The 25,908-nt window shown below is 46.5% G+C and overlaps 1 protein-coding gene across 1 annotated transcript in view; it reads right to left on the bottom strand.

Moving 5' to 3' along the window:
* The window catches only part of WWOX (WW domain containing oxidoreductase), a 301,000-nt gene extending 281,606 nt beyond the window's left edge, over positions 1 to 19,394 (bottom strand). Inside the window, exons 1-4 of the mRNA XM_019413216.2 lie at positions 19,129 to 19,394; positions 12,805 to 12,869; positions 12,385 to 12,442; positions 10,294 to 10,472 (exon numbers count right to left, since the gene is read on the bottom strand). Coding sequence (XP_019268761.2) covers positions 10,294 to 10,472; positions 12,385 to 12,442; positions 12,805 to 12,869; positions 19,129 to 19,235 — 409 coding nt within the window. The 5' untranslated portion in view covers positions 19,236 to 19,394. The remainder of the gene's footprint in view (positions 1 to 10,293; positions 10,473 to 12,384; positions 12,443 to 12,804; positions 12,870 to 19,128) is intronic.
* Positions 19,395 to 25,908: the final 6,514 nt, after the last annotated feature.

Raw genomic sequence — 25,908 nt, 5'->3', positions numbered from 1 at the left:
TAAAGACAAGTCAATGCCTAAAACGGTTATTTAGAAAGGTCATTTCAGGACAAACTCACAGATACTAAGGCAGCCTTTTGAGGATCCAAGAACCAGGAAGCTAGGAAAATACCAAACTAATTTCAGTAACCCGATCGCCTTGCCTCCCATTCCCAAAATGCCTGCAGTCTACTAAGCGCCTGCAATGTTGAGCAGACAAATCCCTGGGCACTCTGATGTTCCCATCTTTAAAAACTTTGCAAAATAGGAATGCCGGCTGTGTTTCATAGATGTGGAACAAGAGTTCAGAGAAGGGAAGTAACTTGCCCCAAGACACTCAGATGGGACGTGGTGAGGCCCGGTTTTGAAACTAGGTCACGTCTGCTTCCTGAGCCAGTATTTCTTCTCATGCACCCTGCTGCCTCTCCAGATAGAAACTCGCTACCTATCAAGCTTCCCCTGCCTGTCAGCAGAGCTATTTTCAGCAGTGGTACAATTTCACCACGAGGGAGCCAGGCTCATCAAATGAGATAATGCACAGAAAAGCTCTGAAGAGTTGTAGCCATCATTAATAGAAGATCTGGGGGGACATTCACAACACCAAAATAACCAAATGTCGCCCATGGTGTCACCTTGGGACTCAACCACTGCCGTTAAGTGGCCAAGTCGGAATCTTCTGGGGGGGGGGGGGGGGTCCCTCCTTAAAAGCAGGCATTAAGCGGCAGTGCCCATGATTTGAGTTGTAGCTGGTACAACAGACAAGACAGACACTCAAAAGTTTTTACCGAAGCAAACGGGAGTTAGGCCAACTTCTTCCTCATGATTTTTCTCTTGATTGCAAGATTGAACATGTGCTTAAAGTAATAGACACTTTCAGATAAATTAGCTTCTCATGGAAAGGGACATTTTGAATATTAAATTATACCACATGAATGAAGCAATCAATTAGCAATCGATACATACCCAATGGTCACGAACATCAGATGAAAAGGCAATTCATAAAAGAAGAAACATAAATGGCCAAAGGCAGAGCTGATCGATCTAAATAATAATCAGAGATATGCAAATTTAACTGAGACTTTAAAAAAGAAAAGCTAATCTCCAAGGTTGGCAAGGACACAGGGCAAACACACATTTCAAACTAGCACAGTTTTATAAGGGTTGTGGTTTGATCAAAAACCAATGGAGACAGTAAGGTTAGGGAACGAATCCCTTGATTGGACAATTCCACTTCCAGAAAATAAAACTGCAGAGTAGTCCCGGACGGGTACAAAGGTTTCATTACAAGACGTTCGTCTCCTTTCAGTGGCATCACCAAAAGCTTTTGAAATCCACCCAAATGTGCCACGGTGGGAGAATGAGAAGAACCATATAAGAAAACACGACACAGTGACTTAAAATGTTGTCAGATATTTAACAGCAGGGAAAGATGATCAGGTTCCATGGTTCAACAGAAAAATCACAAAACAAGGGGAGGGAAAAATGCTCAGAATCCCACGTGCTGAATATGAACAACTATTTCTGGCTGGGAAGAACTTGGGGTGATCCTTTGATCCTTTTTCCTTATCTGCATCTTTTTATGTTTACTCATCCGCACTTTCTAAGTTTTGCATAAGGAATTTAAACCGATAACAAAGGATTGTAAAGGACTTAAACGTGAAGGCATACGAAGCTACTCTAGCCTGACACCTGGCATATGGACAAGCTTGCCTGACGCCAGCTCTCGCCCCCCCGTAAGTCTCCCCCGATCCCCAGTTTAAACAGCACCCGGGCTGGCGCAGAGCGGGCTTTCACAGACTTGTTAAAATAAATGTGTCAGGGGCGCCTGGGTGGCTCAGTCGGTTAAGCGTCCGACTTCGGCTCAGGTCATGATCTCGCGGCTTGCGGGCTCGAGCCCCGCATCGGGCTCTGTGCTGACAGCTCAGAGCCTGGAGTCTCTTCAGATGCTGTGTCTTTCTCTCTCTCTCTGCCCCTCCCCCACTCACACTCTGTCTCTCTCTGTCCCTCAAAAATAAATAAACATTAAAATAAATGTGTTGACTTCGGACTGGGTGAGCTGCCTGAGAAGAGCTTGGTCGGGACTGTGCTCCCGTCCTTGGGATACGGAGGCAGCAAGCAGCATGAAGAGGGCCCGGGGCACGAGGTCAGGAGCTCTCCACTCCAGCCCCCCCAGCCCCATTAACTCAGGGGCTGTGTGACCTGGGGCAAGTCACCTCACCTGCTTTTGTTCAGACTCCTTTCAAGAAGGCTGTGCGCCCTGGGGTGAGAATTAAGTAAGACATGTGTGGAAGCCTTGTGAATTCTAAAGGGCTATGGATAGGAGATGATATGACAGTAATCAATAAATGCTAATCTGGAATAATTAAGTACCTTTTACAGGTAAGGGTGAAAACGAAACATATTGCACTACTGTTCACCTCCATTTCCATGCGACTACACAAGAAACTGCTTTGATCGTGATTTTGTTCCGCTTTGTAGGACAGAGCATGCTCACAGGAAAGGCCTCGCTCCATCTACCTTGCCAGTGTGTCCCCAACCCTAGAGAAATTATAAAAAGCACTGAAATATGAGCTTCCTCGCCCCGCCCCACGTCACGCACACAAACTCTCTCTCCCGTTCTCTCCTGCTCTTGACCGCATGAGCGCACAGCCTCACACCTCGCCTCGGGGTCCAGTGAAGAAACCTTGACTTGCTTTCGGAGACAGCACGATGGGAATCGGGCTTCGAACAAGGCTCCGGAACACCACGCAGCACAGCCTGCTGAACGAGTCACTCACCGGTTTGAAACAATTAGATCCCAACTGTGTCACACGACTACTTAACATAGGAGGACACTTCCTCTTCACCTCCTTTAGTTGGGCTGATACAGACCGGCATCCCATGCGATGTACTGCTGTCTACGAAGCCCGAGGAAGAGGACACATTTAGGCCAGAAACTCCTGCCTTTGCAATTTCGATCAACCTGCCAAAGGCTTCACTTAAAACAGCTTTGCAAGAAGGCCTACCGGCCACCCCAAACGTTATTCTGGAAAAGGCCGAGGACGTAGGTCTGAAGAGCACAGCATAGGTGCTGTACCAAGCACAGGAAAGGATGTGGGCCACGTCAGACTAAACAAGCCAGGACCCAGGGGGTTTCAACGGCCAGCACACCGTTGATCACAATATCTGTAATAATTCCCAGAATAACCATCTAGTTGTGACAATTTTTATTTCATAAAAAAACAGACGCATCTGTTTACGAAGGACCAAAATAGCTTTCCTCCAGTGAAAACGTTCTGGGGTGTTACAAGTGTATTCACAATGCTTTCCCGTCTCCATCATCTTTAGGAAAGAAAAAGTAAGCTGCTGAGAAAAAGAATGGTACAAATAAAAAGTAATGTAACGTAGTGTACTCGTTCTGTCCCCATTTAAAATTTGAAAATAAGCAGTTTCATAAAGCCAAAAGTGTTTCCTTTCCTGGGCCAAATTTCTGTTTGAGAACCGAAGCATGCAATTAATGGGTTGCCTCAAACTCTAGTTAGAGAGCCAAAATAAAAATCACACTCCTTAAGATCTTGTACGCACACGGCCCTGGCTACTTGCTTCACCTTAAGTATTTGGTTTCCTATGGCCTCTCTTATTTAAGAAACATATACTGGATCCAAAAGGACATAGTTTCTACTAGTACAAAAACATATCATTAATAAACAGTTTGATTACAAATAATTATATAATACTGCATAAGGCTGAGGTGGCAGGGGCAAGGAAACTCTATGTTCTTAGAAAAAATTCTAAGATCACCAAGGCATTCTAAATGAACCTTAAACAGAGGCATTAATATTTAAATATTACAATTTCTACTTAGAAAAAAAAAAATCACATTATTGATAGGCCAGCACACTCAAAACCAATAATGTCACAAAAACACATGCCCTTGTGTAATCTGGCAGAACAGGGCTGCTCCTTGAACACAATGGACCTTTTTATTAAATGGACCTCTTCATCCTTGGCATTTTATACAAAAAAACAAAACCCAGAAAAAAAAAAAAAAAGGAGAAAAGGAAAAAGAAACAAACATGACACCAGGAACAGTCTTCAGTTTGAACTCTTTCACCGAGAAGTACAGGGACTAAAAGATATGTTAGGAAACTAAAAGGCATTATTTAACAAAAATGAAAGCAAGACCAGCTGAGGAGGAAAACTATATTCGGCAGCCACTGACCGCTTTTGTTTAACGGTATCAAAGAGCAACAGAGCCCTCTAGTGGAGGAAAGACAGAACTGTATGAAGACCTTTCTCTTCCAGGCTAATTTATTCCAGAAAATATGCACAACACTTTCTCCAGAACAATCACTATGTCACTGTAGTATGGAAAACCAAAAGATCTAAATACTTTAACTGGGTATTATGTGAAATAATTTCCAAAGTTTCAAACTTTGTAAAACACCTGCAACCTCAAGTCAGGGTAGAAATCCTATTTTTTAAATATTTGCTTTAAGTTATGACTTTGAACCATTTTGTCATTGAACAATAACTTATATGACCCTCTCTTGTTATAATGGCACTGAAACAAATGATTGAAAATCTAAACCTACATGCAAGTATGAAATTCCACTCAGATGACAAAAGAGTTTGGGATCTACAGAAAAAAATATGTACCAACTTACACATAATTTATATGTTATTATATGTTTATATATACTTAAATATCCTTTGTATATTACCAATTATGAGATGAGGCTCATTAGAATATCTCAGTTGGTCTCTTCCTTTGGATATATAGCTTTCTTAAGATTTCCACATACTGTGAGCTAGATCATGTGATCTCTGTGGACATTCAGTGTCTAAGAATATTTCAGCGTAAAATGGTCATTTAATCCATAAGGTACTAATTCTCAATTTTATGTGATATCATTCAAGCACTCTTTTTAATATTGCCAAAAATCTCAAAATGGCTTTGGAACAAAATAATTTTAAAGCCTTTTTACTTAATATACAGGTATATTTTAGCATAAAAGAAAAGTGGTCACAAAAGTTTTTCATTTAAAATGAGAGTTTAAATTTCTAAAAGTTATTTAGATCATTTCAGAAATTATCTCTCTCCAAATGAGCACCAGTTTCTTAAAAAGAAGATAAATGCCAAGATCCCACTATTCTGAGTCGTACTGACAGTCGGGAAAGGAAAGGAGGCATTTCAGCCTCCCAAGTGCAATGACAATGACCCTGTACGAGTACATTCTGACAAAGAAAATGACTCCCAAGTTAGTCTCTGGCCTTGGATTTATGGGAGCTTTGGGAATAACTGGGGGGCAAAAAAAGTAAACGTATGGTTTAGGACAGAAGGCAAAATGTAGTAACACTAGGTGTGGAAAAGAGAGCAAAGAACTGAAGGCATAAAAGAAGTTAGTCCAGTTCCTAAAGGTGAAGTGTAGGTGTAAAATCCTCAGAATACACTTCTGTACGTGAAGAAGATACTTTGCCTGTATTACTGTCGAACTGGTAGAATTTATACTAGATACGAATTCATCATGGAGGCGACCAGAGGGATAAAAGAACACGGCAACTATGCTTTGCACCATGATTTCAACACATGATTTAGGAACAGGACCCCAAGCTTTAAAATACGGGCTCTCAAAAGCCAAAACGAGCAATTTCAATGTCATACTCTAATGTCATTTTGGGATTCCTACATGAAAATATGATACCTTCACTTTGTTTTAGGAGAACAAATTTAGGGGGGATTTTCACAGCTTGAACATACTCATTATCTCAAAATGGATCAATTTCGTTATTTAAATAAATACACATCATCAGAATCCCTGTAATAAAACACAGGGAGGTGATTATATAACATAAATACCAACAGAAAGTGAAGCGTAAGTCCTAAAACACACTTCACTGTATATAACAAGGTGGCCAGCTAGTATTTCTTCAGGGAACAGAAGTTTTATTCCTGGTGATGAGTTCTGCGGCTCACAAATCGAAAGCAGACCAGGCTATCCTAGATCTAAAGTCACGACATCTGATGCAGCCCAATGTTATGAAGGTTCAAAAGGCCACAGGAACTTTTCAACTTGAATCAACTCCGGAAGGGATTGAAACATCAAATTTAAACTAGTGGCAGTTTAAGGCCGCAAGGAGAAACTTTCAGCATCATTGCCAATGAACATCACACTGAAAGTATCTCGTTTGCTCATAGCTGTGACTAGTTTTTAAGTGGACATTTGACAAAATCTGGTCTCACTCCTTAAGTGTGATCGTGCTGCCTGCTCGTGGCAACAGAGTGCGTGAGTCCCAACAAAAGCCCCTGCTAACGTGAGACCGTCAACAGGGAGGGCGCTGTCCCACACTGGGCGCTCAGCGAACCCCTCACTGGAAGAACCCTGCCTCTGACGGGCACATGTCAGCCCGCAGATCCAAGAAGGTGGCACTTCAGACGGAACCATTTACACGCAGAGCCAAATCAGGGCGAATGACAGGTTGAGTCTAGAAAAGCAGCGATGGGGTCCTCCAGGGTGGGAAATCCTAGCCTAACACATCCCCTCTCCCGAGACTTCCCGGTGAGGTGTGTATTTAACGATCACCGTTAAATGGCGGCAGCCATGTCCACTCAGCTTTACCAAATCGAAGCCAGCAAACAAGCCACTAGATCCAGAGTCGCCACTCAGCCGACCCTCCCTGCTCAGCGCCACGCCGAGCACAAACGGAAAGCAGTTCCTCCCCCGTGTCTACTGGTTAGCGGTCGCGACTGTGGGGTTCCAGGCCTCTTGGTTTGCTAGAAGAAGCTCTGGGTGAAGAGATGGCTTCCCCCGGGGCACTGAGAGGCTGATCTCCACAGAGAGGGGTCCAAGCTACAGCTCTCAATCTACAAAGGTCTTCAGGTTCAGAACGCTGGTTGGACAAAGGTCAAGGAGAGAAGAGCGTTAGTTTCCGAGGAGACAACTTCCGAATGCTGCCAACGCTCGCAGCTCCCTAAAAAAGGGGACAGAGCTGAAGCCGGGGGTGCAAGCCACGGGCGGGATGTCCCCAGCAGTTACACACAGTGAGCGGGCATCAATTTATCTAAATTTTATCTAAACTGTGGCTAATTTAGAGAATGTTGGGGTGACATCAGGTTAAAGGGATTACCATCATTTAATGCAGGTGGCAAACTCTCTCTGTAAAGGACCAGAGAGTAAATATTTCAGGCTTTGCAAAGCCATATGGTCTCTACCGTGATTACTCAGTTTTGCTGATAACACGAAAACAGCCACAGACAAAATGGAAACAAACAGGAGTGGCCGTGTTCCAACAAAACTTAACTTACAAAATCAGACACCAATGAGACTTAGCCCACCAGCCAGGGTCTGCCGACCCCGAGTCTAGATAGCTGAACTGCATCAGCAGCAATGCCTGGTTACAGACGTGAAGTGTGAAAGCAAAGATTTCAAGAACGCATAATGCTTTGTGCCGACATCTCTTCAGAATCCTTCTATCTCCCAGAATCATTCTGATCTTTTTGAGCTGAATTAAGTGGGAATCCCTCCAAATGCCTTCCTTAGTACTACAAACTATTGAAAATTCGAAAAACTCTAAATATAGCTCTGTATCACTCACAGCCAGAGGAGGAAGACAATCACACAAAATCTGCTAAGAGGCCGCTTCAAGGTGGGCAGGCTCCCAGTGCCTCACTGAAGTTCATCAAGGAGAGGTGTCCCCTCTTACCTCCTGACCATCCCCGCCCATCAGAGAGAGCGAAGCTCACCGAGAGCAAATTCCAACAAGGCAATGCCTTGTGGAGAATTTTAAAAATATAAAAAATAAACAGTCACTGGAAATACCAGGTTTGGAAATCAGCATTTACAAAGCAAATTGGGTTACCTATGTTTTTAGTCAAGGAGTCACCGCTCCCAAAATAAACACTGCTCTGCTTTGTTCCAGCCCACACTACTCCTAAGAGAACAGACATCCACAAGTGTAAAGGCTGGACAGTTAACGTACAGAAGGCAGGCTCCAAATTTTGCCAAGAGGAAAGTGAACGCCAACACCATTAAAGCTCTGATGGAAGATGGTTCCGGAATGCCCACAAGTCTTGGAAATGAAGATGCTCAATTCATCCCGCATTCAGTTATTTCATTTGAAAAGTGGTGATAGCAATTTATAAATTGACATGTTTCACAGTTCAGGAGAAGGAAGGACTTTATCTAGAAGCCACAGCCTACTTGGGCAAGGACGCTGTCTAAGGCAGCCACGCGGGATACAAAAGTGAACTTAGGGATGATGAAAAGCCACGAGCCTCTCTTCAGCCTCTTTTCTTTAAGCCTGAAACCACTGCTGCCGAGGGAAGGTTATTTGCAAGGATTTGATTGCTCGGAATTTTCAGTGCGATATTATTTCAAAAACTAAGCATAAAAACCTTTAGCGCCACCTGGACCTACGCTTCCCAAGAGTGGAGAAGAGAGGGGCTGAGGTGTCGGCACTAAAGGCAATTTCCAAGGGGAGGCTGGAGCTAGAGAAGAAGCCGGGGGGGAGGAGGGTGTTTGAATAGGAAGAGCTGGTCGCCCCAAGGCCCTCCCAGCACTCCTTCCACTCTGAGCTTTAGGATTCGCCACCACTGCTAACTGGACCACAGGCACCTGCCTGCACTGTCCACCAAGTGGATTATGGACATCAGAAAGGAAGAGTCTTCAAGAGGTTCAAGGTCCATTCCAACGAACACCACATTCACTCTCACTGCTGCAGAATCCCCTCCTTTACGATGGTTACAGATCCATCAAAACACAGCTCTCGGTGTACTGTGAACCAGCTCAACTAGTCCTGGATCACAATCTTTGATGCTTTCGATGCTGCAAATCCTTGCTGGAGCATTAACCATACCCAACGGTCTGCTATCTGAAGTCAGACAGAACAAAGTTTGAACTCTCGAGCGGGAAATAGCCAGTAGTCACGTACCTTACTGATTAAAGGAAAAAACTGTCTAGCCAGAAGAGTAAAGGAATGAGATATTTTAGTTTCCTGGTTAACTGAGTGTTAAATAAAAAAAAAGAGGTTTTACTTAATTCCTTAAGCACTGATTTTTTTCTTAATTATTCCACACCATGTTGGTCCACACCTTCACATAAGAACAGTCAAGGCAATCAACACAACATATTGCTTCTTGGGTGACTGAGGATCCAGCCATTATTTTTAGCACAGCATCATCATCAGTTTCCACATCAATGATGATTATATAGAACTCACCCCAATACAGAAGTTCGGAAGATATTCTGAGCCTACGATGAGGTCTGAGAGTTGATTTTAAATAAATTCCCTTTCAATTTTTAAAAATTCCATTTGCCTCTTTGCCTTCATAGACAAGCATAGTCAAGACTTCGGCTCTGGGACTATCGCCTGCTCGACTGTACAGAACGTATCTTCACCTCCCGCGCTCCCCCTGATGCTGCCGGGGGGTGTCTGTGGAGGTTCAAGAAGGAGTAACTGAAAATCAAGAAGGACAGAGCAAGGAGACAATGGAGGAGGTGCACAAAGGGTGAGAAGACAAAGCTTAAGAAACAGGTGGCCAACGAGGCGGGGGTGGAGGGACCGTGAGGGGCCAAAGGCCAGAGAGAACTTGCCAGAAGACATCCAAAGGTAATTCTATGTTTTATCTGCATCCATCAACCTGAGGATGCAAATCAAAGCGGTTTCGTTCTTACAGGCACGTGAACTGATGTTAGTGGATCAAAACAAAGTAAGGATAAAATCACATGGAAAGTTCCTGTACAAGCCTCTGCTCTGCCACGGTTCCTTCCAGCAGCCCCTGATCCTAAGGAAGGACACCCTCTGGAGCCATCTACCTATGACGTCACTGCAGTTGAGACGGTTAATCCAGAGGTTAAGACAAGGACTAATTCTCCAGCTTCACAGAGGAACGAGACCCTGTTTCCAAAGGAACAGTTCAGTGACCAGCTGAACCCTGCAGCAACCTTTCTCCCCCTATTTCATTACCAGGCAATTCTGGTTTCAAAAACCCAGGTAGCTGAAATGTGTCCTCATACCACACAGACCGGGTCGGGAGCCCTCGCACGGAACGGGCTGTCTCCAGTCCTTCGAAACCAAAATGGCCACCACCTTGTGCTGAGTGCCCAGCCCTCGGAGAATTCACGGCCGACCCCCCCCTCCGCCCCGCCCCCGGCAGCCCCCAGCAGCCTTGCATGAGAACAGTGCGGTTTAAAAAGAGGCCAGCGTCTTCACAGAACGATAGCAGAAAAGGCTATCAACACATTTTTAAATTAGATAACCACTACAAAAGATTTCGTTACGGTTAAAATTTAAGGGACAAAAAAATAACAACAACGACCGTAAGGTATGGCCTACCTATGCCTGAATTGGCTCCGGTAACCACAACCACTTGGCCAGTGAAATCCCGGCCCTGGAGTATCTCCATGGCGGTGGTGCTGCTGTCGTATCTCTGTCTGCTGGTCGGCTTTGTAGGATTATCGTCCACAGTGAACGCCAGTCTTGGGTCCAAATAGGTGGTTCTTTTATTTATATGGCTGCAAAGGAGAAAGCAGTGAACCCAGGCATTTATAAACATGAGATAATCTTATAGTTTGGACTAGGCAAACCCCATTTTTCATGTACTAAAAAGGCTTATTCTTAACCCTGGAAAGAACTGGCATCCATTTAAGTCTGTCTTCTGGCCTCCAGAAGGATTACATTCCTGCCTGGAAAGATAATCATCAAATCCTTTTCTTCAGAACTGCCTGTAAAATACGCTGCAGCATACAGACAGCACTGCCTTGTATCCTAAGATCTCAAAAAAGGAGGCAGCTTTGGGATTTTTTTCTTTTTTTAATTCATGTAAATGTGGCTGTAAGATCTGTCAGCCACTCTTTTCCATAGATTTCAGTGAAATCTCTGAACCCTGTGCAAGGGCAGAGAGGGAGAAATCTCAAAATGATATTTAAAAAAAAAAAAGTGTGAACATTCTGAAGTTGTAATGATTTTCATTTTAAGACCATATTCATACCTCCTTCAAGCACTATAGTTGTGATCTGGCTTTGAGCTAAGTCTTACAGGCACAAAATTAAAATACATTGGTACACATGGATTACTAGGTTACTCCTATGTAACAGATTTATTTCTTTACATTTTAAATGTACTCTCTCTGATCGGAGACAAAAGACCTCAAAATATCTTAAAAACCATTAAGAACTAACTCTCCTGAATAGATGAGATTTTGTGACTTAAAGTTTACTTGTACTGTATGTGTGCGCTTAAAACGATATAGTTTAAAAATCTATGGGGCGCCTGGGTGGCTCAGTCAGTTATGCGTCTGACGTTGGCTCAGGTCATGATCTCACAGTTCGTGAGTTCGAGCCCCACGACAGGCTCTGTGCTGACAGCTCAGAGCCTGGAGCCTGCTTCAGATTCTGTCTTCCTCTCTCTCTGCCTCTCCTCCACTCACTCTCCTTCTCTCTCTCAAAAATAAATAAACATTAAAAAAAATGTTTTTTAATCTATACTTACCACCCTATAAGTAGAGAGAGCCAAGAAGAAGCCAACTTTCATTTTACTTATAACCAGGGCTGCCACAGAGGCATTTGGACGGGCATAGTGTGAGAGGCCACAACGTGCTGCGGGGCCACCAGCCGGGGCCACATGTATACACCTCTCCTGGCTCCTCCCAGACTTCCCTTTGGGAGCCTGAGAGAAGCCAGGGTGAAAGCATGTGCACCATGGGAAGGGACCTGGGCTTTCCGCCCCATGCCCAACCCCAGCACAGGTTGTGGACATCATACCAGCACATCACGGTAACAGGCTCAGAGGAAAGGGGCCAAGGAACTACCCAGGAATTCAACAACATCAATGCTCAGTAGATAATATAAGTCACAGTATCTCTGTAAAAAAATATAATAATAATAAGACTCCATGGCCATTAAGCACCACTGTCTTGAAAAATATATATATGAGAAAATGCTCACAAGATATTACATGGGAATAAAACAGGTTACTGAATAATTCACACAGTACACTCCCTACTTTTTTCTAGTTTAAGGAAAGCATGTGTATAGAAACCAGACTTGGAGAATAAATCAAAAAATTGTTAAAAGTAGTTATTCCTACTGATAAGATTAGTTATATACACTACATGTTTTTCTATATTCAAGGTGTATTACTTTCACAACTAAAAATTCCTACTGTGAAGCAAAACAAGGGGCGCCTGGGTGGCTCAGTCGGCTGAACATCTGCCTCTTGATCTCGGCTCAGGCCATGATCTCACAGTAACATCAAGCCCCACAAGCCCCACGTCAGGCTCGGGGCATCAGCGTGCATCCTGCTTGGCATTCCCTCCCCCTCTCTCTCTGACACACGCACACGCGTGTGTGGACGCTCTCTAAATAAACAAGTACGCTTTAAAAGAAAAGAAAAATGACTGAGAATAGCTTCTATACAGCCACTTACTCGACAAAAAAAACTTGTCCGTTCTCATCGGTCTCTTGCTCCCATCCATACGGCAAGTCTGAAACACAGGAAGGCTGGCAGGTCTATGCGCGGCAGGGGTGGGGTGAATGGACACGCGGGCCAGGGTCCAGAGGCGCCACGCCCTCCCACCCCCCACCCCGAAGCCTGGCCCACCGATGAGCAGCCACGCTGGGCCACACTCAGGCCGCGTGGCCGGTCCAGAAAGCCCAAGAGAGATCACCCTCGCCAGCCCACCCCACTCTCATCGCCTCCTCCACCCCGTCCCGCGAGCTCCTCTGAGCAAGGAAAGAACCTTCGAGGAATGAGAGCGGCCTGTCACCCCTCTGACCATGACAGTTTTCCTAGGTCATTTATGCTTTGAATACAAGGTTCTTCGCTCTATGAGAACAACATACGGACCTCCCGCTATTCGTTTTCTTTTTCCAGTTTTCGGGTGTTCCCACTGGGTCTTCTCTTCAGTGTGACTATGAAGAAAAAAAAAAAGTTAAAAATCCCCAAAAAACAGTAAGTAAAGGGTTACACTTCTAAAACTTAATAAGCTGCATTAACTTTTTTTTTCCCCTCCCAAATAATACTGTCTCTCAAGAGTAGTAAAGCCAGAGTTCAGAAAAGAAATACTCAGAGCATAAATGTTACTGTTTGCACCAGATCCAATTCCCTGGGTGGGGAAGAGCAGCAGCCGGAGGAAACCTCCGGAAAGAACAGCGCTGTGAGCTGCTCCAGAGGAGGAGGGGAAGGGCACTGGGAGCAGGTGTGGGTCAACCCCAGGAAGCTCACTCAGTGAAGCCCTCAGAGCATCACAAGGGGTCTGCATTTGTTTTCGTTTTATTCTGGGACAGGTGGCCAGACTTCAGCCTAGCATATAATGCCGATATTTAGAGATCATTAGATAGAATATGAATCTTAAGTATTTATTCTTCCCACAGATGCACCTTCAAAGTGTTTTAACACTGACTCCTAATTGCTCCCAAGAGGTATTTAAGAATGTGGCAGGAGGGTCCCAAAGGTCACCTAACTGCCCACCCAGCCAAGTTACTCAACTTCAGAACCTCGATTTTCCTACCTGCAAAATGGAAAGAACCCTAGAACTGATCTCAAGGAAATGCTATGAGGAAAGGTACCTAAAGGGTTGAACACAGTACCTGCGTGTAAAAAGCCTCAAAAGTGCTACCTATTATTTTAGACAAATCAGATATACAAACTAGTCTCATTTTTGTGGTAAATTTGGCATTTTATCTAACAGCATACAAAGTTATAATTAAAATCGTGAGCCAACAACAGACTAGAGACACCTGTTAACAGGTGATGAAGTGTCGGGAAAAACAGAAAATTACTGCATCAGAGAAGCAGCTGGATGTTGTCAGAGGCATTCAAAGGAGAGGCTGGATTTCCTAAAAGTTCACACACTCATGCCAAAGTAGAAAATAATGATTAATCACTGACATCTAGATGATAAAATCTCAATATTCCTTCCCCACCAATTGCTTTCAACAGAACAAACAGACAGAGCAGGAATCCACTGGAAGATGTGACACCCAGCAAGCAAGGTTTTGTGGGAAATGCCGGCTTCTGGTCTGTTTTTGCAAACGCTCAGTGGCAGATGCAGGGTCACGGGGGACACTGGACTCGGGGCCAAAGACTCGGGGGCCTGCATGCCTACAGTCAGCCAGTCTCCCTGCCCCACGGCCACCTCACAGAGCCACTGGAAAGGTAAGGGACGCTCTACCTGTGACAGCGACTGAACAGTGAAGTCACTGTACAAATGTAGGGTTATCAGCAGCAATGACCCACTTCTGCTTGTACCTTGGCCACCACGAAATCCTGCTTGCAGAAAGGGAGACCCTGAGTCCCCGGTAAGGACGAGCCCCTCCTCGCTGACACAGCCCCTGCGTCTCCTCGCACACTGGAGGGAGCGGCCAGCAGACAAAACGGACACCTCCAAGGACACACGCCGCTCCCACTCTTTGCCCTGCCCTACCCCCTGCTTCTCAAGAAAGTTTACGGGGGTGCCTGGGTGGCTCAGCCAGTTGGACATCCGACTGCAGCTCAGGTCATGATCTCGAGGTTCATGAGTTCGAGCCCCACGTTCGGCTCTGTGCTGACAGCTCAGAGCCTGGAACCTTCTCTAGATCGTGTGTTTCCCTCTCTCTCTGCCCCTCCCCAACTCATATCCTCTCTCTCTCTCTCTCTCTCTCTCTCTCCCAAAAATAAATAAAACATTAAAAAAATTAAACAACAAAAGTTTACAGATGTGATCATTTTCCTCTGCCTGGTGTTACGAGTAGTTTCCATCCCACAGGCAGGCATCAAATGAGCTTTGAGCCGAGCTGCTGAAAGTCCTGCCCTCGAGAATCCACAAAGTGCCCCTGTGAGAGGGACACGGACCCTCTCGGGCAGGCGTGCGTCCAGCTGAACCCTCACACACCCAGCCCTGCACCTGCCCTCGTAGCCGCCCCGATGTAAACAGGGGGAGTGAATAAACGCTTTCCAAAGGAGCTGGAAAATCCTCTCAGAACATGTTCTTTCTATCCTGAAAGACAGGTAAAAAAAAAAAAAAAAAAAACAAAACAAAACAAGATAAACACTGTCACCCTCGTGTTTTTGACTTTGACAAAAAACGCCCAAGCCAGCGTTTCCTGACATTTCAGCCAGATCGCTCTCTGCTGGGACCGTCCTGTGCTCTGCAGGATGATTAGCTGTATCCCTGGTCTCTACCTACCAGATGCCAATATCCCACCGTTGTGGGATCAGAAAGCATCTCCAGATATCACCAACTGTCCCCTGAAGGACACAGTGTCCCTGGGGGAGAATCCCGGGCCTCACAGAAAAGAGCATAATTTGGTAGTAAGAATCTCAGAACCAAGGCTCATGATTTCTGGCTCTCCCACTTACCAGCCGTGTGCTCTTACACAGGTGTTTAACCGCCCTGTGCCTCAATTTCCCCATTTGTAAAATGGGGACAGTAACACCAACTGCTTGGGGTTAGAGAGGGCTGAATGAGTTAATGTGTGTGAAGAACTAAGAACTGTGCCTTTCACACAGAAGTATTAATTTGAATAAATACTTACATGCAAAACTTAATTAAAAAGTGTTCTTAATTGTAACCTAAAATGACTTTTTAATGAACAGAAAAGCACGACACACGTCCCCAAAGTGTTATCTTCTTCTCCTTTAAACAGAAGCCCTCTTCTGTGTTTTCTTTTTCAATAAGCTTTTTTGTCACTTAAAGAGATAATTAACAGTGATCTTAATTTAAACCAAAAGGATCAAAATTAAATTCATACCACATTACATGGATATCATCTCAAGAATGCTATTCTAGAATTTTTTTTTTTTAAAGTATAGTTAACTTGGAGGCTGACAGCTGACTGTGAGGAGGGCTTCCCAAGAAAAGGGGCTGGGGGGGCGCCTGGGTGGCTCAGTCGGTTGGGCGTCCGACTTCGGCTCAGGTCACGATCTCGCGGTACGTGGGTTCGAGCCCCGCGTCGGGCTCTGTGCTGACTGCTCAGAGCCTGGAGCCTGTTTCGGATTCTGTGTCTCCCTCTCTCTCTGACCCTCCCCCTTTCATGCTCTGTCTCTCTCTGTCTCAAAAATAAAATAAATGTTAAAAAAAAATTTTTTTTTTTTTAATTTAAAAAAAAAAAAAAGAAAAAAAGAAAAGGGGGCTGGGGGTGGAGAGCCTGCAGCGACAGCCCGGCACTGAGACCTCGTCCTTCCATGCCCACCTCCCGGCTTGGGCATAGGGGCTGCTCTGGACCATGTGAGGGACGGGAGAAAGGCCCACCAGCTCTCTCTGGTGCCAGGTCTGCCCTCAGGGGCAGGGTCATCCTCTCCCTGAAAGCCCAGCCTGGTGGGCCGGGAGCCATGTGACATGTGTGCTTCTGACTGTACCATGGGAAAGCACGAGGCGCCCACAGAAGCCACACGATGGGAGAGGGGCAAAGCTATGAGTCCGCGAGGGGGTCTCATTAGGATCCCAGAGTCGCACTGGGAGCTGCAGCCTCTGTCCTTGGGGGTGGCCTTGCTGCCATTGAGAAGAAGACCACATGAAAACAGTAAGGACACAAAAGGCAGTCTTCTTTCAGCCCATTAGCAGTTTCCCAACCCCCAAGAGAGAACAAGTAACCCTTTCAGAGTTAGAAGAAACGGGCCAGGATGCTTGCAGGTCAAGAGAGATCAAGGGGAATCCAGGATTAGGCTTGGTCAGAGGCATGCTTCTGCCTGGAGAGCTAAAGAACAGAGAGCCAGGGAAACTGGAGAGAGGGACCCCCAGTTAGGACCCAGCCAAGCCCTGTCCCTACATTCAGTGTAAACAATGGGACCAGACAGGCCAGTTTGAGACCCAAAACACTGGGGAGGGCTGGGAGACTGCCTTTTTGGAGTCCGTACATGCACCACTGAAAGCCCTGGCCGTGGGCCCCCAGAAGCTCTCAGAGAAGCTGGCTGGGACATGCAGACCTTATTTAGTGAAAGCAGCACCCAGACACTGGATGCCATCGAGGAAGGAAGCAGATGAGAAAGGCCACCCAACATAAGGGGAAAGGCAGCGTGACCCCAGGCTCCAGGCAAACTTGACAGGAAGCCAGGGGGCCTAGGGTAGGTGGCCAGAACGAACGCAGGCCCCACACAAAGCAGCAGGCAGAGAAGGGCTCTGACAGCCAGGGCCCCCGTGATGGGCACCTTTGCATTCCAAAGCCCAGTATGCCCCCCGCTCAGCAAGGCCGGAGGAAACCTTCACTGCGTGAATTACTCCCCCCACTACACAGGGACTTACTTTGTCTCCCGGGTGCTAAGCACAGGAGATACAGAGGGTAACAAGAAAAGGTTCCCCCCCCCTCACGAAACTTACAATCTGGGGAGAAGACAGTGCAAACGAGGACAGTATGGCTAAAATGACTACAGGCAAGGCCAGGTACCATGACTCAGATAACAAGGTGCCAGGAGGAGGGTGCAGGGGTCAGGGACAAGGGGAAACCAGTAGCAGTTAAGCTAAGCATGGAGGGGATGACAAAACCCTTCGTGCAGCAATCCAGGCAGAGGGAACGGCGAGTGGGCGCTCAGAAGCTGCCTGGAGCCTGGCTACAGCCTAAGGGCTCCCTGTGGCTACGCTCATCCCTTCCGTTCTCCAGACCCAGAGACCACCTTCCGAAATATGAAAGACATAAACCCCTTGGCACCCCCCTGGATCCAAGCCTTCAGGGGATCCCCGGGTCCTGCCGATGGGGCCCCAGCTCCCCGACAAAACGCGGACTTTCTGTGCCGCCTCAATCTTCCCACGCCGCCAGCGGCACTCACGCCACACGGAGGCCTCCGCTCAGTTTCCTCCACCTGGGCCGGTCCCGAACACGCCCAGGAGTTGGGAGGCCAACTCTCGGGCTCACCTGCGGTGTCCCCCACCTCCCCACACATGCCTCCTGCCAACAGGCTGCCGCTCACTATATACAGGCTGCACGGGAACCACCCACGCGCCACTCTGCCATGTAACAACGGGTGACAACTGGGCCTTATTTATCTCAGTATAACCAGCGCCCAACAAAAAGCCTGGCATGTGATAAAACCCCAATGTGTCGTGAATAAATCAACTCTCCAAGGTCTTCCTTTTTTTTTTTTTTTTTTTCTTTTCTGGTTTTCTTTCTACCAAGCAACCAAAGACAGCAGTGGCTCACAACCTGGGGTAGATAAGAATCGCCTGGTCGGATTTGACAACATACCAATGGAGGCGGGGAGGGCCCAAACCAGTTAAATGAGAAGCGCAGGAGGAGGAACTAAAGAAAAGATATTTTCGACATTTTCCAGGTGTTGAAAATCACTGACTTACACCCACGTTTCTCAAAGCCAATTGATAACCTGCCTTACGTGGAAAGCCTAGAAAACACAGATTCCGAACCACGGTGGGTGTCTGCGGCATGAGGGTCTCTGAAATCTGTATTTGGGGCCATTGGCAGGTGATTCTAATATCAGGCTTAAGTGCTGTCACAGCTGCACGGTGGTTGGGGGTAAGTGAAATCATTGAGCATGGAGTACTTATGAGATCTGTGCTAAGTGCTTTAGGTACGCGGCCTCAATTAAAACTCTATCAACCCATTTTACAGATGAAAAAGACTGAGAGTTCTTTCAATGGCCCAAAGTCACACACTTAATAACGGCAGAAAGGGTCTGCTAGTGTTTCCAAAACTTTGCGGGGAAACTGCTGGAGCTCTATTATATATGCATACAGATGTATGTGTGCGTATATAGATATATGTACATACACACACACACATACATAACTACATTAGGAGATTTATTTAAAATACATACTTCCAGCTCCCTGCCCAGACCCCCGAGGCATCGGCTTTTTTTTTTTTTTTCCTGATTTTTTTTTTTTTTTTTTTTTTTTTTTTTCCGAGGGAATAAGGCCTGTTAGCCACCAGGGCACCGTGCAGCGCCGCTTCGTGAGCAGCAGAGGGCGCGCCTGAGCGCTGCCAGGTGACCCCACTGGACCCAGGGCCCAGAAAGGCTGCCGACCCCTCCTCAGGACCTCGGGGGCCTCCCCGTGGAAGCTCTTTAAGTATCACTGCCGCTCCGCGCGGCCAAGCCAGGCTGCAGCGCCGGCCCGCGCCGGCCCCGCGCAGGTGGCGTTCGGGGCAGCGCAGGGTCCGGGGCACGTGAGGCCGTCAGGGTTCCAGGTGCGGCCCCTTCCAGGTGTGTCCCAGGCCCGGCGGCCCCCCTGCGGCCCCTTACTTGGCATAGTAAACCCAGCCGTCCTTGGTGGTTCTCTGCTCCCAGCCCGGGGGCAGCTCGTCCTCGCTGTCCGTGTCGTCCAGGCCCGCGTAGCGCAGGGCTGCCATGGCGGTAGGGGAGGCGGTCGGTCACCCCCTCGCTCCGTCACCCGCTGCCGGGTCTCCGCGCCCAGGAACTCACTCCCGCTACAACCGAGCGCCGCGCGCGGCGAGACCCAAACGCTCGCGCCTGCGCAGTGCGCCGCCCAGAGCCGCTCTGCAGACTCGGGAACTGAAATCCAGTCTCCGGAGTTTCGGGGCTGCCGGGATGAAAGGGGCGTGGTCCAGGAAGAGCCCTGGTTGAGAGCACCGGAGAGGGCGCACTGCCGCTCGGCTGGAAGTAAAAGCCGGTGAACGCTCTGTGACTCAGGAGATGGAGCTGAGCTTCGTCCACCTCCCGGGCCGCAGAGAAGGGGCGTGGGTATCCAGTCACGGTCCAGAACTCCGCCCGTTGCTGAGCGACCTGCAATGACTTCCGCGTTGTTCTGGCCAATCCTGCAGGAGCTCCAGCAAATGAGCATCCTGGGAAATGTAGGCCAGGCCCAGCAGGACGAGACAGCGGAGCAGAAAGGAGGGATGCGGCTGCTGGCTTTCTGGCGTCTGGCCTCTCCTTCTTCTAGAACGTTATAAAGAGTGGACGTTCCTGCTTAGAAACCTTCCAGAGCTTACCGTCACCCAGGCTGATTCACAAACTTCATTGTGCATGGAATCGTAACGCTGTAACGCTGGGAGCGTTAAAAAATGCCAACTCCCGCAACCTTCTAATGACCCAGACTTGGAAAAGTTTTTTCCAGCCACAGCAAGATACTACTTATAAATAAAGGGCTAACGTTTATAAAGGGCTTAATTATGGGCCAAAAATTAATTGACTTATCTTTTTCATGTACCGGACACGTGGGCAGAGTTAGAAGAAAGAACAGAGGAATGACCGGCAGTGGAGACTGTATTGCTTATATTACAATTATTTATTTTATCCGCGTACTCCTGACGGAACTCACAGAGCACCACCACGTCTTACGCTTCTTTCTATCGCCAGCGCTTAGTAAAATGCCTAGACCTACAAGTTTATTGAAAGAAAGAAATGAATGAATCAGTGTGATTTCTTAGGTTTGGCCCTCGACAAATCGACCTAGTTTAAAATGAAATTCCCAATTTACAAAATGGCTCTCTCGATTCCTCTTGGAGCACCTACAGGTATTCCGTAAATGTCCTGTGTCAAAAACTGGAAGTGTATCTTTAACTTGACCTTGCCTAAGGAGTTTTCCAGAACATTCCCCAGTAGAAACTTGCTCCCCAACTCAGCGTTCCAGGGAAGTCTACTGACCAGGATTTCTGTGGCCTAGGTCTTGGAAGTATGTAAGCCTCCATCAGAGAAATTACGTATTTAAGGGGGTGGGAGGATGGGGAGGCAGGGGCCTGTGTTGTTTTTGGTCTTGTTCAAGTCCTAAAATTGATACGGCTTTGGGATTCCTGTTCTGCATGCTCTCTAGGGAAGAGACTTGCTTTCCTTTGAAGGTGCCCAACCAAGAACTAACCTAGTGAAAGTGTATGTTACTTTTCACAGGTCTATCACATCTCAGATTTATCAAAACATCGCTCTCCAATCCATGTGCATTTAAATAAGTTAATTAATGAGCTGCTCTTCTGCTCACCCCAATTTAAACCCTCGTCTCTGTCACCCAACTCTATTCATTCCTTCCATATAAGTAGAGATTAGGTCACAATGCCTCCTAATGATGGGGAGGAGAATAAATGGAATCAGTTGATGAGTCTTAGTCCCCCCGATCATAATCTGTATCTCTGTTCAAGGAATGACTGCTTAGGTTTCTCTCAGGTTGCCCTCACCACAACCTCTGCTGGCACCTGTTACCTACGACTCAGCCTCAGGCCACCGGTAGTGATAGAGTATGGTGTCTTCCCTAAACTTGGTGGTGGTCCCCTTGGTAAAATTCTCCACCTCTAGGCCAATGATCTGTTCTTCCTACTACTTAAATTATGCCCTCAGGGCGTCTCGTGCCATGAACATCAGGGTTTCTCAACCTCAGCGCTACTGACATTTGAGGCCAGATAATTCTTTGTTGAGAGGTAGGGGGAGGTCTGTCCTGTTGTAGGATATTTAGCAGTATCTCTGGCCTCTACCTGCTAGATGCCAATGGCATCCCTCTCCCCCAAGCTGTAACAACTAACAAGTCTCCAGGCTGTTGCCAACCGTGTGCCCGCTTGCGAACACTGATCTACGCTGACAGGAAGCCAGAAAATTACTAACTCACAAATTAAATGCTGAGATTTACGTAAGACATGGAACAGCCCCTTCCTGGGCAGAGATTCGCAAGGTGGGCAGACGCTGCTGGCTCAGATTGTCCATTCTCTAGCATTCCCCAAGGGCACTGGTTTCTTCGATTCCTAGTCCCTCAAAACAGGTGAGAGACAGGAGCTGACAGAAGTCTGGCTGAGTGGTCCAGACAATACTAATGATCCCAAATGGTTATGGTGACCTCATTTTATCCCTCTCTGTGGCCTCTGTCAGAATGCTAAAGAAGTAAGACAAGCGGGCATTTGGGGACTTGGGAGGGTAGGCCTGCCACACGTTAGAGTTTACAGCCTTTTAGCTTCACTCTGATGATACTGTTTTGGTCTGATACTGTTTTGGTCATACTTATTTGATTGCGAGCAACAATTCAAAAGTTTATATCCAGGGTGCACGTGAGCTCCATTAAATGTTATCAGGGCCTTTGAGAGCCCAAGGACAGGTCCGTCTTTTTCCTCTCTTGGATTTCACAGTTTCTTGCTTCCCCTCTGTCTGCTCTGCTCTCTCTTTGCAGGCTTTCTCTATTTACTGACAGTTCTGTGCCCCCTTGAACTCCAGCTTACACATGGCTTTGTCTTTGGTCTCACAAGGATCTATAAGAGGGCAAGCTTAGTTAGTGTATACGATTATTATGGGTTTGGAGAGCCTTAGGTTTGGGAATGAGCCACGGTCCTCAAGATGTACCCCTAAGAAAGCCTAAAGAGCGGTTTGTTCTGGTAAAGCCAACTAAATCACATTGATTGGTAGTGAGGAGATTAAAGGAAAATTCAACGTGTGGTTCTATAACCGCACACCAGATGGCCCTATCTGCCCACGATCTGAAAGGCCAAAGACCACCCCCCACCCTTTTTGACAAGGATTTCTACATTTGAATTGTCTTTTCTCTTTGAGTGACCATTTATGCAGGGAGTGACAATTTATGACCATAGATCGATGCATTGTTGCTAAGAGCCGTTTTGTCATTACTCGCAGGGGACACAAGTTTTAGTGTAATATCCCCAGGGCCACATGTCATTAGGTCATGTCATTACTGTGATGCTGGCCATCCCTGCCCCCACAAACGCACACACAGACACCCCAACAATTCTGCAAACTGGGTACACCTGAAATTGCCATTCTTTGAGAAATTAAGCTTCATGTTTTTGTGCCAAACTCCATAGGCTAATGAGACTTGGGAAGCTTCCTGGCTCTTCTGACAAACTTCTCGTGGGAGGTAACCAATAAGGAAGAATACTAGGCAGGATTCTCAGGCGAAACTGTCCTGAGCATTGTGGCCTTACATAGGAAGGCGTGTTTGTATTTCACTTACTCATTCAAACACACAGTGAGTGAGAAAAAACTATGCCATGTGTCTGAGGAAAAAAAAAACAACAACAAGAAAAACAAAACATCCCCTGCATCTAGAAACCAGTCGGTTAGGATAAGACCTACAGATGTACAGGGCACCTGGGTGGCTCAGTCGGTTAAGCTTCCAACTTCAGTTCAGATCATGATCTCATGGTTTGTGGGTTCAAGCCCTGTGTTGAGCTCTGTGTTGACAGCTCAGGGCCTGAAGCCTGCTTTGGATTCTGTGTCTTTCATGCTGTGTCTCTCTCTGTCTCAAAAATAAAGAAACATTATACAAAAAAAAAAAAAAAAAAACCACCTACAGGCAAAGAACTATGGTTTGAGGGTTTTAAGAGAAGTTTGAACCAAAATGTACAGGTGTACTGAGACAAGGGGGAATTTCAGGGATAGGATTTCCTATAATTCTCTTTGGGACCAAACTTAGGTAACGTCACTTATAGTGGCCAAGTCACTTAACTTCCCTTATTGTCTTATCAAGCTCTGTTTTTACAGATGAGGAAACTGGGTCACAAGGAATTTAAGTAACTTGCCCACGGTCACTCAGAGAGCGAGAGCCAGCAGGTGCTGGAATTAGAATCCAGACAAGAGGACTAGCCCCCAAACTCACCCTCTCAACCACCGTCCCCCTGTGCTTTCTTTCCAACACAAGGGGTCCCCCATGCTGGTCCACAGATGGGTGCCCAGGGATTGCCCCTCTTCCAGGGGAAAGTGAGAAAAATAAAGTAAAAGAAATGAATTTTTCATGAAACTGAACATATTTCACTTAAAGTACTATTTTTTGTAATATCATATCTGTTCTACTTTTATTTATTTTCTGGTGGTCTGTTTTGTTCCTTTTGCTCAGCATGTCTTTATTGATTTTGAGAGGGAGAGAGAATCCCAAGCAGCCTCCACGCTCACCTCAGAGCCCAATGCAGGACTTGATCTCACCACCATGAGATCATGACCTCAGCTGAAATCAAGAGTGGGGCCCTCAACCGGCTGAGCCACCTAGGTGCCCCTCCCAACATGTCTTCTCATGAAATTTTTCAAACATGGAGAAAACTTGAGACAAGTACAATGAATGTCTATATTACCATCCACCCCCAACACGCACACCTCCATATAGTCATTGTTAACCTCCTGCTACGTGTGCTTTAAAGAGAGAACTTGATTCCCTGAGGCATTAGGAGACAGTAATTGCTTTGCATTATCAAAGTCCTTGGGACTAAGTGATCAGGCTCAGGGACTAAGTGATCAGGCTCATTGTCATGGAGCCCACAGCTAGGCACTCTCCCCTGGTGAGTGCATTTCCACTGAGGTGACCTCTCGAAATCAGATCCTCACGTTTGGAAATTTTATTTGTTGTATTTACTTGCAAAGGTCTCACGTTTCAATGTCGCCTTAGTATATAACTGCTAACCTCTGACCATTCTCAGAATTCTACTTCAGCCTAACTTCATGCCTGGCTACCTTCTGCCCCACAGGGAGAAGAATTACCCTCCAGGGAGGCGGTCCCGATGTCCCAGTCACTCGAAAACTGTGGTGAGGAAGTCTGTTCTGCTTAAAGTCCTCCGCCCCCTGCTTCAAGTGTCAGGCACAAGGCAAGATTATTCCGTTAGCTGTTGTCATTGTTGTCATGAGTGATTTGAAGTGGACTTTTAGAATTTTTTTTTTTTCAGGTTTTTATTTTTAAGGAAGCTCTACACCCAACATGGGGCTTGAACTTGCAGCCCTGAGATCAAGAGTAGCGTGCTCTTCCCACTGAGCTGGCTAGATGCCCAAAGGACTTTAAGAACTTTAAAACTCAACCAGGAAGCACGACTTTGCTTTTATATCTGACTTTGAAGCATATGCATAATTACACGAAGGTTTTCACAAGCATTATCACATACGCCATTGTGACGAACATGTAGATATGAGTATCGTTGGCCTCACTGTATAAGAGATAAACTAAGGTTCAAGGGCACCTCGGTGGCTTAGTCGGTTAAGCGTCCAGCTTCAGCTCAGGTCATGATCTCGCAGTTTGTGAGTTCGAGCCCCGCATTGGGCTCCGTGCTGACTGCTCGGAGCCTGGAGCCTGCTGCGGATTCTGTGTCTCATTCTCTCTCTGCCCCTCCCTTGCTTGTGCTATCTCTGTCTCTCTCTGTCTCTCAAAAAATATATAAATGTAAAAAAAATATCTTTTTTAATAAAAAAAAAAAGAGATAAACTAAGGTTCAGATTAGCAAATACATCACAGATTTGGCCACAGATAGAGCAGAGACTATACCCAGTTCTCTGAGTTCTGAAATCTGTTTTTTTAATTTTTTTAAAACGTTTATTCATTTTTGAGAGACAGAGACAGAGCACAAGCAGGGGTGGGGCAGAGAGAGAGGGAGACACAGAATTGGAAGCAGGCTTCAGGCTCTGAGCTGTCAGCACAGAGCCCGACATGGGGCTCAAACTCATGAACTGTTAGATCTTGACCCAAGCCGAAGTTGGACGCTTAACCAACTGAGCCCCCCAGCCACCCCAGAAGTCTCTTTTGTTTTTAAGTTTATTTATTTATTTTGAGAGAGACAGTGGGGGAGGGGCAGAGAGAGAGAGAGAGACAGAGAGGGAGAGAGAGAGAATCCCAAACAGGCTCTACGCTGTCACTGGAGCCCCCAATGTGGGGCTCAAACTCACAGACTGAGATCATGACCTGAGCCAAAATCAGGAGTCGGATGTTTACCCCACTGAGCCACCCAGACAACCCATGAAGTCTGTATTCTATTAATTACCTTTCTCTACTGCCTCCCATGATTAACATAGGAAATCTGAACTCAACCAGATGAACTATGTTTATTTGCACTCGTGGGATGTTCCAGCACGTTGGTGGTAAATTCTTTTGGAAAGGAAAGAGTAACATACCCTCCCAGACATTCCTAGCCCTGCCTCTCACCCTCCCCACAGCTTCTCCATAAAGCCTGTCTTCAGTGGGCACGTAGATCACAGCCAGCTGTTTAAATTGCAACTCTAAACAGCCCCTTCTTTACATTCCCTTTCTTGAGGATATAAAATAAGCTAGGGGTGGCTTCCAGATTAGAGAGCATTCCAAAGTCCTAGCCCAGAGTGATGAGAGGA

Source organism: Panthera pardus, unplaced genomic scaffold (assembly GCF_024362965.1).
Source record: "Panthera pardus isolate Hobbes unplaced genomic scaffold, ASM2436296v1 HiC_scaffold_19, whole genome shotgun sequence".
Classification (NCBI taxonomy): Eukaryota; Metazoa; Chordata; class Mammalia; order Carnivora; family Felidae; genus Panthera; species Panthera pardus.
Note: the sequence above shows the minus strand (reverse complement) of the source record. Positions and strands in the feature narration are given on the sequence as shown.